General features: G+C 43.8%; 1 protein-coding gene across 1 annotated transcript in view; it reads left to right on the top strand.

Moving 5' to 3' along the window:
* Window positions 1-4,811: 4,811 nt before the first annotated feature.
* The window catches only part of LOC125429068 (peroxisomal acyl-coenzyme A oxidase 2-like), a 32,572-nt gene continuing 24,823 nt past the window's right edge, over window positions 4,812-12,560 (top strand). Inside the window, exons 1-2 of the mRNA XM_048489838.1 lie at window positions 4,812-4,865; window positions 8,890-9,068. Of these exons, the coding sequence (XP_048345795.1) occupies window positions 8,909-9,068 (160 nt within the window). The 5' untranslated portion in view covers window positions 4,812-4,865; window positions 8,890-8,908. The remainder of the gene's footprint in view (window positions 4,866-8,889; window positions 9,069-12,560) is intronic.

The following is a 12,560-nucleotide window of genomic DNA, read 5'->3' as shown; positions in this document are numbered from 1 at the left end:
CGTGCATTCGTTTCCCACCCAAGGACCAGCGCAGCAGCTGCGTCCTTGCCACAGCCCCGCCCAGGAATGCCCTGCCCCCAGAATACCCAGCCACGCCCCCATCGTTCCCCACCCAGCCCCATTGGCGCTACGCCACAGTTTGAATCCCACCACCATGGGAACCTGTTACTGAAATTTTTGGATCCCACCACTGCAGGCATCTGTCAGTGTGTTTCCATCAGCTGAAACCAGTGACCCAAGGTATTTGAATTCGGTGACTTTGTTTATTTTCTGACTGCTGATTTTGATTGTTCCATCTGTTTGGGGGCCACATTCGAGGTATTCAGTTTTTGGAATGTTCAGACGTAATCCATATTCTGTGAGCCGATTGTTCCATGATTGCACCTGTTGCTGTAGCGCCTGGCGGTCTTTGTTGGCAAGTACGACGTCATCAGCATACAGAAGTGTCCATGGGTGTGCCGTCTGCAAGTCAGCGGTAAGAGTATCCATGCAGAGTATAAACAGCAATGGTGATAGGGCAGAGCCTTGATGTACGCCAGTACTGATGTTAAAAGGTGGGGAGATTCCTGCTGGACACTGCACCATGCTTGTTGCTTTGCTATATAGCATTTGCGTCCATTGCACATATTCTTCTGGGATTCCATGTGTCCAAAGTTTCAGATTTATTCTGAAAACTCTGATTTACAATGCTTATTCCTTAGCAATCATTGTTATAACTTTGTTTAGGATTATACTTGAAATATAGTGCGGACTTGCTGTTGAGCTTGTTTGGAAAGAAGTTCTTCCTAGTCCACTTTGTTCTCCTCATCCTGGAGCCCACTTGAATGAAACTAACCCGACTGTAGCTAACTGGTGCATGATTTTTTTGGATGCTTTGGCAGTAAATCCTATTGGGGTGCTGTGTGGTTTCTGGGCGGTATGGTCGTGTTCTAGCAGCATTCTCTCCTGACGTTTCGCCTGCATCTGTGGCTGGCATCGTCAGAGGATCTGATAGTAGGAAAGGAAAGCAAGTGGAGTATATATACCTGTGAATAACAATGAAGATAGCAAGGTCAATAGGTGAGGGCATCCGAATAGAAGTAGCCTGGCATGTGAGTAACAATGAAGTATGTAGCATGTGAGTAAAAATGAAGATAGCAAGATCAGATGCCCTCACCTTTTGACCTTGCTATCTTCATTGTTACTCACAGGTATATATACTCCACTTGCTTTCCTTTCCTACTATCAGATCCTCTGATGATGCCAGTCACAGATGCAGGCGAAACGTCAGGAGAGAATGCTGTTAGAACACGACCATACCGCCCAGAAACCACACAGCACCCCAATAGGATTTACTGCCAAAGCATCCAAAAAAATCATGCACCAGTTAGCTACAGTCGGGTTAGTTTCATTCAAGTGGGCTCCAGGATGAGGAGAACAAAGTGGACTAGGAAGAACTTCTTTCCAAACAAGCTCAACAGCAAGTCCGCACTATATTTCAAGTATAATCCTAAACAAAGTTATAACAATGATTGCTAAGGAATAAGCATTGTAAATCAGAGTTTTCAGAATAAATCTGAAACTTTGGACACATGGAATCCCAGAAGAATATGTGCAATGGACGCAAATGCTATATAGCAAAGTAACAAGCATGGTGCGGTGTCCAGCAGGAATCTCCCCACCTTTTAACATCAGTCCCGGCGTACATCAAGGCTCTGCCCTATCACCGTTGCTGTTTATACTCTGCATGGATACTCTTACCGCTGACTTGCAGACGGCACACCCAGGGACACTTCTGTATGCTGATGATGTCATACTTGCCGACAAAGACCGCCAGGCGCTACAGCAACAGTTGCCCTCAATGAACAATCGGCTCACAGAATATGGATTACGTCTGAACATTCCAAAAACTGAATTCCTCAAATGTGGCCCCCAAACAGATGGAACAATCGAAATCAGCAGCCAGAAAATAAACAAAGTCACTGAATTCAAATACCTTGGGTCACTGGTTTCAGCTGATGGAAACACACTGACAGATGCCTGCAGTGGTGGGATCTAAAAATTTTAGTAACAGGTTCCCATGGTGGTGGGATTCAAACTGTGGCGTAGCGCCAATGGGGCTGGGTGGGGCACGACGGGGGTGTGGCCGGGTATTCCGGGGCGGGGCATTCCTGGGTGGGACTGTGGCAAGGACTCAGCCGCTGCGCCGGTCCTTAGGCGGGAAACGAATGCACGCAGGCGCAGGCTGCCACGCACGCCGGTGCACCTCCGGCTAGATTGCTTCAAGTTCTGCACGCTACTGCTGAGAGGAGGGGCGTAACTAAAGCAAAAATCACGTGGCAAAATCACCAATTAGTAACCCCCTCTCAGCACACACAAATAATTAATAACCTACTCTCGGGAACCTGTGAGAACCTGCTGGATCCCACCTCTGGATGCCTGGTCACGAGTCAATACTGCATGGCTGAAATGGCGGCAAACCACTGGCATCTTGTGTGACAAGAAAATGCCTGAACACCTGAAGGCTAAAATCTACAAAACAGTTGTCTGCCCAGTAGCACTGTACGGAGCCGGATGCTGGCCAGCAACAAGAAAACATGAACAAGCCCTTCATGTAATGGAAATGAGGATGCTAAACCTGACGCTGTTCGACCATATGCCGAATGATGACATATGGCAAAGACTTAAAATAACACCAATTGACCAGTACATGAGGCAGGTATGGCCACGTCATGTGCCGTGAGGAAACATCCGTAGCAAAGACAGCCCTGCACCTTGAACCTGGTGGATGCCGCCCACGTGGCAGACCCAAAAAACGGTGGATGGACACAATCAATGAAGACCTGCGGGCAAAGCACCTTACCCCAGAAGACACTCAAAATTGTGACCTTTGGAAGAGACAGTTACAAAACTGGCCCTGCACATGCAGGAAACCAGTTTGGAAAGAAGACGCTGTGTTAGTTTAGAGGTTTGATTTAGTACTCTTTTGCTAGGATTACCTCTTCATTCAGAATACCTACAAAATATTTATAGGAAAGAGAGTCAACTTTTCATTCTTTCCATTCAGTTGCGATGAAATGGAATTCTTTCCATTCAGTTGCGATGAAATTTTATCCCAGACTTTAAACACACTGAAGCTGACATTTTGAGCCACATGCAATTCAGTTTCTTCTGACATCCATGCCTACTTTTTGTCATGGATGAATCTAACTACTGTTGTATTGTTGAAGGCTTTCACGGCCGGATTCAACTGGTTCTGACGGCTGTGTGGCCGGGGTCTGGTGGATCTTGTTCCTAACGTTTCGCCTGCATCTATAGCTGGCATCTTCAGAGGTGAATCACAGAGGGAAGTCTGTGAACAGTTTGTTAACAGTCAACAGACTTCCCTCTGTGATACACCTCTGAAGATGCCAGCCACAGATGCAGGCGAAACGTTAGGAACAAACTCCACCAGACCACGGCCACACAGCCTGGAAAACCCACCAGAATATTGGTTTTGTTTTAAAAGGAATTGGAATGGCTCAACATCACCTGGTGGGAGGTCTCTTTTTGTCATGGATTTATCGAATATTGTTTTCCTTTTCTGAAAAATGGAATGGCTCAAGAATCGTCTGATCGTAGTTTTTCCACTAGAGTCTCCATAATAGTAGGCATCAATATATGTGCATGTCAAGTCCATTTCAACTGATGGCGACCCTGTGAATTAAAGTCCTCCAAAACATCCTATCGCTGTTCAGGGCAGCGGCTTCCTTTCCAGAGTCAGCAATACTCTAACACTAAGCAAGATAAAAGGTACCCTATCATGCCTACGTGTGTAAACTGGATTAAAGCAGAAAATTTGACATGCGTTATTTCAACTATGTTCCTACATTAAACAGAGCACGGGAGAGGAATCAGGGGCAGTGAACCCCCACTCCATCGGTTTGATGAAAGAGGAGCCCAGACTAACAAAATATATGAGTGGAAGTCCATACACGGGTCTCCACCATCCCATTAAATCTGACCAGAAAGCACAAAAGCTTGCAGTCTTACCCTGCCCTTTCCCCACTTACCTTAAGCCCCGTGCTACTCTCCGCAAGTAGCGCGGGGTCCCACTGCTTTCCCCACTCACCTTCTGCTGCGTGCCCCTCTCGCGCCCCCTCAGCGCGCGTCATTCCTGGCGCGCTCTCAGGGTTCCCCACGACAGTTTCTTCAGCGCCAGGAATGACGTGCGCTGAGGGGGCACGAGAGCGGCAGCATCGGGGCATCTGTGTGGTTGCTGCCCTTGCAAGTGGGGAGCGCCGCTGGACCCTGCGCTACTTTCCCGGAGTAGCGAGCAGCAGAAGGTAAGTGGGGAAAGCCCCCCCCCCCCCAAGTCAGGGGCAGCGACAGCGCAGCCGCCCCGACACTGCCGCTCTCACACCCTCTCAGCGCGCGGGAACCCTGGCGCTGGCGAAAACTGCGCCTTTTGATGACCCCGTGTGGGGAACCCCAAGAGTGCGCCAGGAATGACTGAGGGGGCGCAGAGCGCAGGGTCGTGGGGAAGCCCGGGAGCACGCCAGGGATGCCGCGCGCTGAGAGCAGTGTGCAGCGATGGCGGCAGCAGGAAAAGTGGGGAAAGGCCCAGGGTAAAGTTGGCCAAATCACTTTCTGGAAGCACAACCTCCAGCCCGCATCCCCGACGGCACGCACTGTCTGCTCCACACGCGCGCAAACCCACGCCTCGTCATTTGTGCCCCACGCCCATCACTGGGCGAAAACGGGGCGCCCAATGGAAACTAGGAGGGGAGGGGCGTGGGAGACCCCCCAATCTTTAAAGCTGCCTCGCAATGACAGCCGGACAACGTGGTTCTCCAAGGCTGCCCGCGGGACCGATCGAGTCACTCCGAGGAGGTTTTTGGAAAGAGGTAGGTGACACTGGCTCTCTCTGGCTTGCCCTTCGGAATGGGCGATTGGCACACAGGGGACCGAGGCTGCGGTCCTAAGAGCGCCTTCCTCGGAGGGACTCTCACTGCGTAAGGTAGGGCTTACCTCTGCAGAGGCTTGCCCAAGATTGCTCCCGGCTGTGCCGTCGGGGCGTCGCTCAGTCTCGAACAAGCGGCAGCGAAGTTGTCAGGTCGCTACATCGTAATGAAATCGCGAAGCTCGTGCAAAATATTAACAGCGACGAGAAATGGCAGGTTGAACCTCGAGCGCCGCAGCCGCTGAGCTACGGTCGTCTCGCTTCCAATTGAAGGGCGCAAGGGCTGTAAACGTGGCTCTAAAGAAGAGCTTGGATTTGGACCGGCTTTTCAGAGGTGGGATCCAACCAGTTCTCACCACTTCTCTAGAAGTGGTTACTGATTTTTTTCTGAGTGCCGAGAAGGGGTTACTAAAGCAACCTCCCTGCCCAACAGGGACTGGAGGTGTGTGCGTGCGGTGGCACCACTGTTTGAATCCCACCACCATCGGAACCAGTTTTTGGATCCCACCACTGCGGCTTTTCTCAATTGTAAGGAGTCTCAAAAGTGGCTTACAATCGCATTCCCTTCCTCTCCCCACAACTGGCCCCTTGTGAGTTCTGAAAGGACTCGGCGAGCTTTATGTGCAGGGGTGAGGAAATGGACCCGATTCTCCAGGTTAGAGTCCACCGCTCTTAACCTCTGCACCACAGCTGAAAAAGTGAGCTGTAGACCTGTTTGTGTTGGAATAAAACGTTCATTAATATTGTGGTTGTCCCAAGATTCTTTTTTTGCATGGGCTGCAAAGTCTGGGGTTGAAATGGGTAGGATGTCTCCAGGTTATGGCTTTATTGAATGGGCAAGATATAGGATCCAAGGTATGGAGGATCCACTGATTGCATTCGGTTCCATAAACAGTTGACACCTGTTTTCTGTGAGCTCCTTGCTGTTTCTTCCTCTCTCTTTCCCCCTGCTCCTGGTTCTTTGTTTTTTTAGGATCTTATTGGAAATCTGGGTTTCTTTTTATCATAGCCTAATTCCTCTATGTATTTTTTTTTAGAAGAAAACCCCCAGAGTTCAACGGGCCTAGACTGAAATGCAATGCGCAGTTCTTAGCTATTTGTTATACGGAGACAGACAATGTTACAGGAGCTTTACAGTGCCGAAAAGATTGGTCGCTTGCCTGAAGTGTCTACAATTTTTTTTAAAAAAAGATTGAGACCTTTGCAAAATAGTGAGAGAAGGGGAAATGACCAGTGCTTGCTGTAAACCAACTCTGCCAAACTCAGTATACCAGCCTGAGGTGAAATAAGCAAGGAATAATGACCCAGTTGCTTTCTGCACATAGACGTTTGACTCGGCCTTTGCTTCCAAACTGATGTGCCATTTTGTGGAGCATCCACCTGAAATCCTCTAGGCATTCATGTTTCTTCTGTCCTCAGTATTCTCTTTTTCATCAGATTTGTCTTACTAAGATCTTTTTCTAAAAGAACATAGTCCAGGTATGCTACCGGGTTTCCCCGAAAATAAGACAGTGTCTTATATTAATTTTTGCTCCCAAAGATGCGCTATGTCTTATTTTCAGGGGATGTCTTATTTTTCTGTGTTCTGTTCGTCGGGCATGCTTCCAAACAAAAACTTTGCTACGTCTTACTTTCGGGGGATGCCTTATATTCAGTGGTGGGATCCAAAAATTTTAGTAACAGGTTCCCTCACCAGCCCCTCCCCTCAGCAAAGGGGGCGTACCTAGGCAAACCTGAGCCCTGGGCAAAACCTGAGTCCCCTATGGGCAGCTACCCCACCAAGACCCGAAAAAATTTTTTTGCACCAGGTCATTTCTAAATCATCAACACATTATAGAAAATGCCCCAACTCACAAATCTGAACACAGCAATGGTGAAACACACAGGTTCTTTGATAGAGACTGGTGAGATAAAAGGTACGAAAGGCTGAGAATCAATGAACTGCAGTACCTGAAAGGGATTAACCCAGTTCAGGGAGTTGCATTATTAGTCGCAATTGCTATATGGAACCTTCACGTTCAAAGGCAGTATGCCTCTCGGGGAGGCGAGGGCGTGGAGATGGAAAAGCGGACCCAATTAGTAACCCCCTCTCGGCACACACAAATAATTAGTAACCCACTCTCGGGAACAGGTGAGAACCTGCTGGATCCCACCTCTGCTATATTTCACACTTCAGCAAAACCTCTACTACGTCTTATTTTCAGGGGATGTCTTATATTCAGGGAAACAGGGTAGTATGGCACCTGGAGAGGAAGGTGAATGTCCTAGAAGGCCCCAAGCACATCAGCTGCATCATCCTTATATGGACGCTCCATTTCCATTTTGAATGTATCTGCAATGAAAGGCGGAATGCCGAAGCCTCACTCTGTGGGAGCAACTAGGAATAGCATCCTTTTAAATCTCAATCTTGTGGCAAAACATCATAGTTCAGATCTCTAGATACAAGTGAGCTGAAAAGAGTAGCCAACCATAACAGTATGAGGAAACTATAATATATAATGAATTCAATGTCACTTAAACTGTATTTCCCAAAGCTCGGTTATAGGCTAATATATACTTTAAATACCATACAGCATGTATAAAGAGTCCTGAATGGCGATTAATAACTGTTTCTGTTTTTTAATTTCCAGGTTGAATTCAAAAGTATGGAGAAAATCTCAACTTACTGTCATAATGTCAATTCCAAAAATAGTGGAATGCAACTCAATGTCCCATTGTTATACTACCCCATTTCATGTTGTTATCCTATTATGCTAACCCAATTCCATGTCATTATTTTAGCAAGTACCTGGTTGATACTTATTTCTTGAAAACTTCATTGGAAGACAACTGTAGATAGACATTATTAATTGCTTCAACCGAAGTCAAACGTTTCCCATCTCAAATTTGTTATACTTTCAAATCAACATAAATGCAATCACATTGGCCCCTTCCGCACATGCAGAATGCAGTTTCGATCCACTTTCAATGCACTTTGCAGTTGTGCAGAATAGCAAAATCCACTTGCAAACTATTGTGAAAGTGGATTGAAAGTGCATTATTCTGCATGTGTGGAAGGGGCCATTGTCTACCTTTATTTGCTATGCAGTTATATCTAGGGTTGGTCGATATATCTAGACCTTTTTTTTCTCTCCTGCCAGTTTTCACTAGCTTATATCTCAGGATACTCCATCACTTCTTCAAAAATATTCTTTTTCATTTTTTTTCATTTAGCCTTTATTTGGCATAAACAGTATAAAATCACATCTAAATCGCATCAAAATACAAACTTACAACATATAACAAATTCAGTTGATTCAGACATACTGTTGCTTGTGGGATATTTCCAGCAGAAAGTTCGCAGCCATTTCACAGAATGTAGCATCAGAATTATTTAATAAGAACAATAGTCTGCTTAGTTCTTCCAGCTCGCTAGGTATCATAGAAAGCAACCTAGAGTATTTGACTCTAATACTTGCCGATTTAGGACAACGGAATAATTGGTGAGTTAATGTTTCTAATTGATTTGCACCACATGAACACGCCCTTTTGCACATTTCTAGATTGTTATATCTACCTCATAGTATGGCAGAAGGGAAAACATTGAAGCGAGCGAGTGAAAAAACTCTTCTCTGAACTGGATTGGTCAGATGATACAGATAGGAGGCCATTCTGTTATGTTGTTAGATGTAAAGGTGAACAAGTTTTCCTCGCTGCCAGAGTTAAATAGTTCCATTCTCTCACCAACAATTTTTGTTTTAATAATGTATACGATTCGGAACAAGTTAAAGGTAGAAGGGAGTCAAGGGGTATACCAATTGATTCCTTCAAAAATATAATCATGCTGTCTTCACAGTTTGCATGGGTCCTTGTCTTTCTCCAGTCCCCTTCTGTATTTTAGTTTTTTTCCCTTCCTTGTAAGGCATCAGAAAACCGTCAAATAAAACAATAAAGTAGCCTCAGTGTTTTCTTCCTCCCTGTTTTCTCAGTGTTCCTTAAACATCCAGAATGGCCTTGTGGGATGTAATTAAAGGTTTCCAGAATTCCGCTGGACCAGACGTGAACCCTGATCTTGACACTGAAAGGAAAACTGCCTCCTTCAGCGTCGAGAGACTCACCAACATACTGGATGGAGGGGCTGAAAACACCCAGATCCGGAGGAAAGTCAGTAAGTGCGGGTATTTGCCATTGGATCTTCCGTAGTCTCTCCTTCAGGTCTCATTTGCCGGTTGACTTCAGGTGTTCTACTCAGGACTTGGGAACCAAAGGAAGCTTTGGGCAGAGGCCTTTCATGGTCTGGGGAAGACATTCCACTGGCTTGTGGCTTCTGCCGTTGTTCAGTATCATGCACCTGGCCCTTGCCACCTTCCCTCTCTGTGGAAAATTTTTCAGAAATTTGGAAATGCTTCTCTCTGAGCCTGGTTCAAAGAACTGGATCCAAATCTGGCAAAAGGCTCATGGCCACATGCATGGAGCATTGTGGAAGGTTGAAGAGGCTACAAGAGAATGATCCATTGAAGGGGCTAATGAGGTCTAAGAGGGTAATGAGGGCATTTCCTTGAAGACTCCTAAAATTCTGGGACTGATCCCAATTGTGCATGGCACACTGCGCATAACTGGAATTAGTATGGCTGGATTGATTAATTATGAGCCCAGAATCAAACTTGGAACAGGAATCAAACATTATTTTGGATCAACATCCGTAGCAAAGACAGCCCTGCGCCTGCAGATAAAAGGTACTGAATAAGGCTGCTTCAGTATTTTCAAAAACCCATTTATTTAAACACACTCCAAAATCAGTGTGTTCTAGGACTGCCAGCTCTAAGTTGGGAAAGTCCTGGGCTCATTCCGCACATGCAGAATAATGCACTTTCAAACTACTTTCAGTGCTCCTTGAAGCTGTGCGGAATGACAAAATCCACTTGCAAACAGTTGTGAAAGTGGTTTGAAAACGCATTATTTTGCGTGTGCGGAAGGGGCCTAGAGATTTGGAGGGTGGACACTCAGGAAGGCAGGGTTTGGGGAGGAGGGGGAGAGACCTCATCAGGGAGTGTCACAGAATCCACCTTCCAACGTAGCTGTTTTATCCAGGGGAACTGGTCTCTGTAGTCTGGCAATCAGTTTCAGTTCTGGGAGATCTCCAGCTACCACTCATACTCTGCGTCCGAAAAAGATGTTAGTACAGTCAGTTGAGATGCAACGGCCAAGAAAATGATATGCTTCCACATTAGTATATAATCCCAAACAAATATGCGAATTATCATTCATTGTTTTTTTAAATTTTTTTATTGTATCATTTGAATTTTACAATTTATAGTAATTTCCTTCTTCATACATTTTCAAACAATACTTTTTCCCCCTTTTCTCCCTCCCCCCATTACTTCTTCTTCATAGTTTTGTCACACAAACCGCAGTAAGTTCATTCTCTGTAGCCTCTTCTCCCATATTTCTTCATTGACTCGAGCTTCTTTCATCCTGTCCACGTATATTACCCATATCTTCAAAATTTCATTCTGTTTATCTTGCCACGTCTTATTTTTGGTTAATATATCAAAAATACCAAGTGTCACTTGTTCCCAGATATATTCTAACCATTTCTGAAGTGTCCATTTTTTCTTTTCTTTCCAGCCCAAGGCTATTGTTGCATGGGCTGCTTTAATCATTATTTTATACATATAACTATTTTGTTTATCCACCCTTCTGTCTTCCATTACACCCATGAACATTAAGTCATTATTTAAATCAATATTTATCTTCATCAGTTTCTCGATATATAACAATACAATTGTCCAAATTTTTTTTACTTCTGTACATTCTATCCACATATGGCTATAATATGCCTCTTGGTCTCCACAGTGCCAGCATTTAGAACTAAGTCCTTTTATCATGTATGCTAGTTGTTTTGGTGTTCTATACCATTTTAATACCACTTTTCTTTCTAACTCCATATATTTCTCAATCTTTATATTTTTCCAACTGTCTATTAAGTATTCTTTTCAATATTACCGCATGTTCAGAAATCCTTCCTTCTCCCATTTTTTGTTTCAATGTTCTTATCATGAAATTCCTTATCATCTCCAACACCATATGTTTGTATATATGCCCCAAAATTTCCCCTTTTTATTTTCCATTATAGTTCCAGACGCCGACATTATGCACATTCTCCTTTTATCCGTGCGGAAACCTTTATCCCTTTCCCAAATGCCTCTCAAAACCAACCAGTTCTCGTTTCCACCTATCTCTAAAATTTTGTAATGTCATAATTTCGCCTCCTTCCCTAATCATAAATTTGCCACAATTTGAATTTCTTTTCTTTTCAATAGCTTTATCACTTTTTTTCCTTCTTTGTCCTCTACTATCTCCAAAGGTGCCACATCCAGGGGTGCCAGGCATCCGCTTACCTCTCCATTTTCCCCATATATCTAGCAACACCTTTCTTGGTCCTATTGCTTTTTTATTTCCTTTCTTTACCGCTTTATTGAAAATACCATGTAACGCCAACTCCTCTTCATTTATTTCATATTTTCAAAATTAACACATTTTTCGACATTATACTCGTTAATACTCATCAGACTCTGTCTGGAATGTTTGTAATATTCTTGCATTTTGGGGATCCCCCAACCGAAAGAATTTTTTGTCATGTATATAATCTTATTCATGATTCGTGGTTTTTTATTATTAAACACCCAAGCTTTCAGCTTTCTATCCCATTCCTCAAATTGTTTCTTCTTAATTTCCAACGGAAGAGTTCGAAATAAATAAAACATTTTCGGCATTATACACATTTTTAATGCTTTGATTTTTCCTGTGATCGATAAGGTCTTCTTATCCCATTCTTTTATTTGTTTTAATATTTTTTCCACCTTGCTTCATAATTATATTTAAACATCTTCTCTTTTCTATGTGTTAGTATAATACCCAAATATTTAATCTACTTTTTTACTAATCCTCTCTCTATTTGTCTTTTTTCCACATTAACCCCCATTATTTCTGTTTTCTCCATGTTAACTTTTAATCCTGAGTATTTCTGAAAGTCTTCTCGAATTATTTTTAACTTTTTCATTGTATCAACCGGATTCACCGTTATTACTAAAATATCATCTGCAAATAAGTTTAACCTTTTTTCTTCTTGATTCACTTTATAACCTTTTATCCTTCTGTTATTATTTATCCTTTCTGCCAAAAATTCCATTGCCAATATAAACAGATGTGGTGATAATGGACATCCTTGCTTCACTCCCCTTTCAATATTTACAATTCCTTTCCACCCGTCATTAATTCTTATTTTTGCCTTTCCTCCTTTATAAATCTCTCGTATAATGTTTATAAGTTGTTTTCCAAACCCAAAATTTTCTAGAGTTTGAAATAAATAATTATGACTAACTGTAATCATCATTCATTGTTATATTCTGCCTTTGTCAAAACCGTTCTTTTGCAGATTGTTGAACATGGTACTTTGATACAAGATCATTTATAATTCATTGAACGACTGTCACCAATACTTGCCTTTTGCAAACTGCAGGCCTAAGTAGGCACTAGGACTCAGGAGGAGTATTCTACAACAAAGAAGGTCAGGCATGTTGAGTTCTGTGGCAGAGGAATATACAACCCTTCTAACATATAGAGGGTGGCCACTCTAATGTGTTGAAGTGTCTAGAGT

This window comes from Sphaerodactylus townsendi, linkage group LG03 (assembly GCF_021028975.2).
Source record: "Sphaerodactylus townsendi isolate TG3544 linkage group LG03, MPM_Stown_v2.3, whole genome shotgun sequence".
Classification (NCBI taxonomy): domain Eukaryota; kingdom Metazoa; phylum Chordata; class Lepidosauria; order Squamata; family Sphaerodactylidae; genus Sphaerodactylus; species Sphaerodactylus townsendi.
This window is presented reverse-complemented; position numbering and strand designations above follow the sequence as displayed.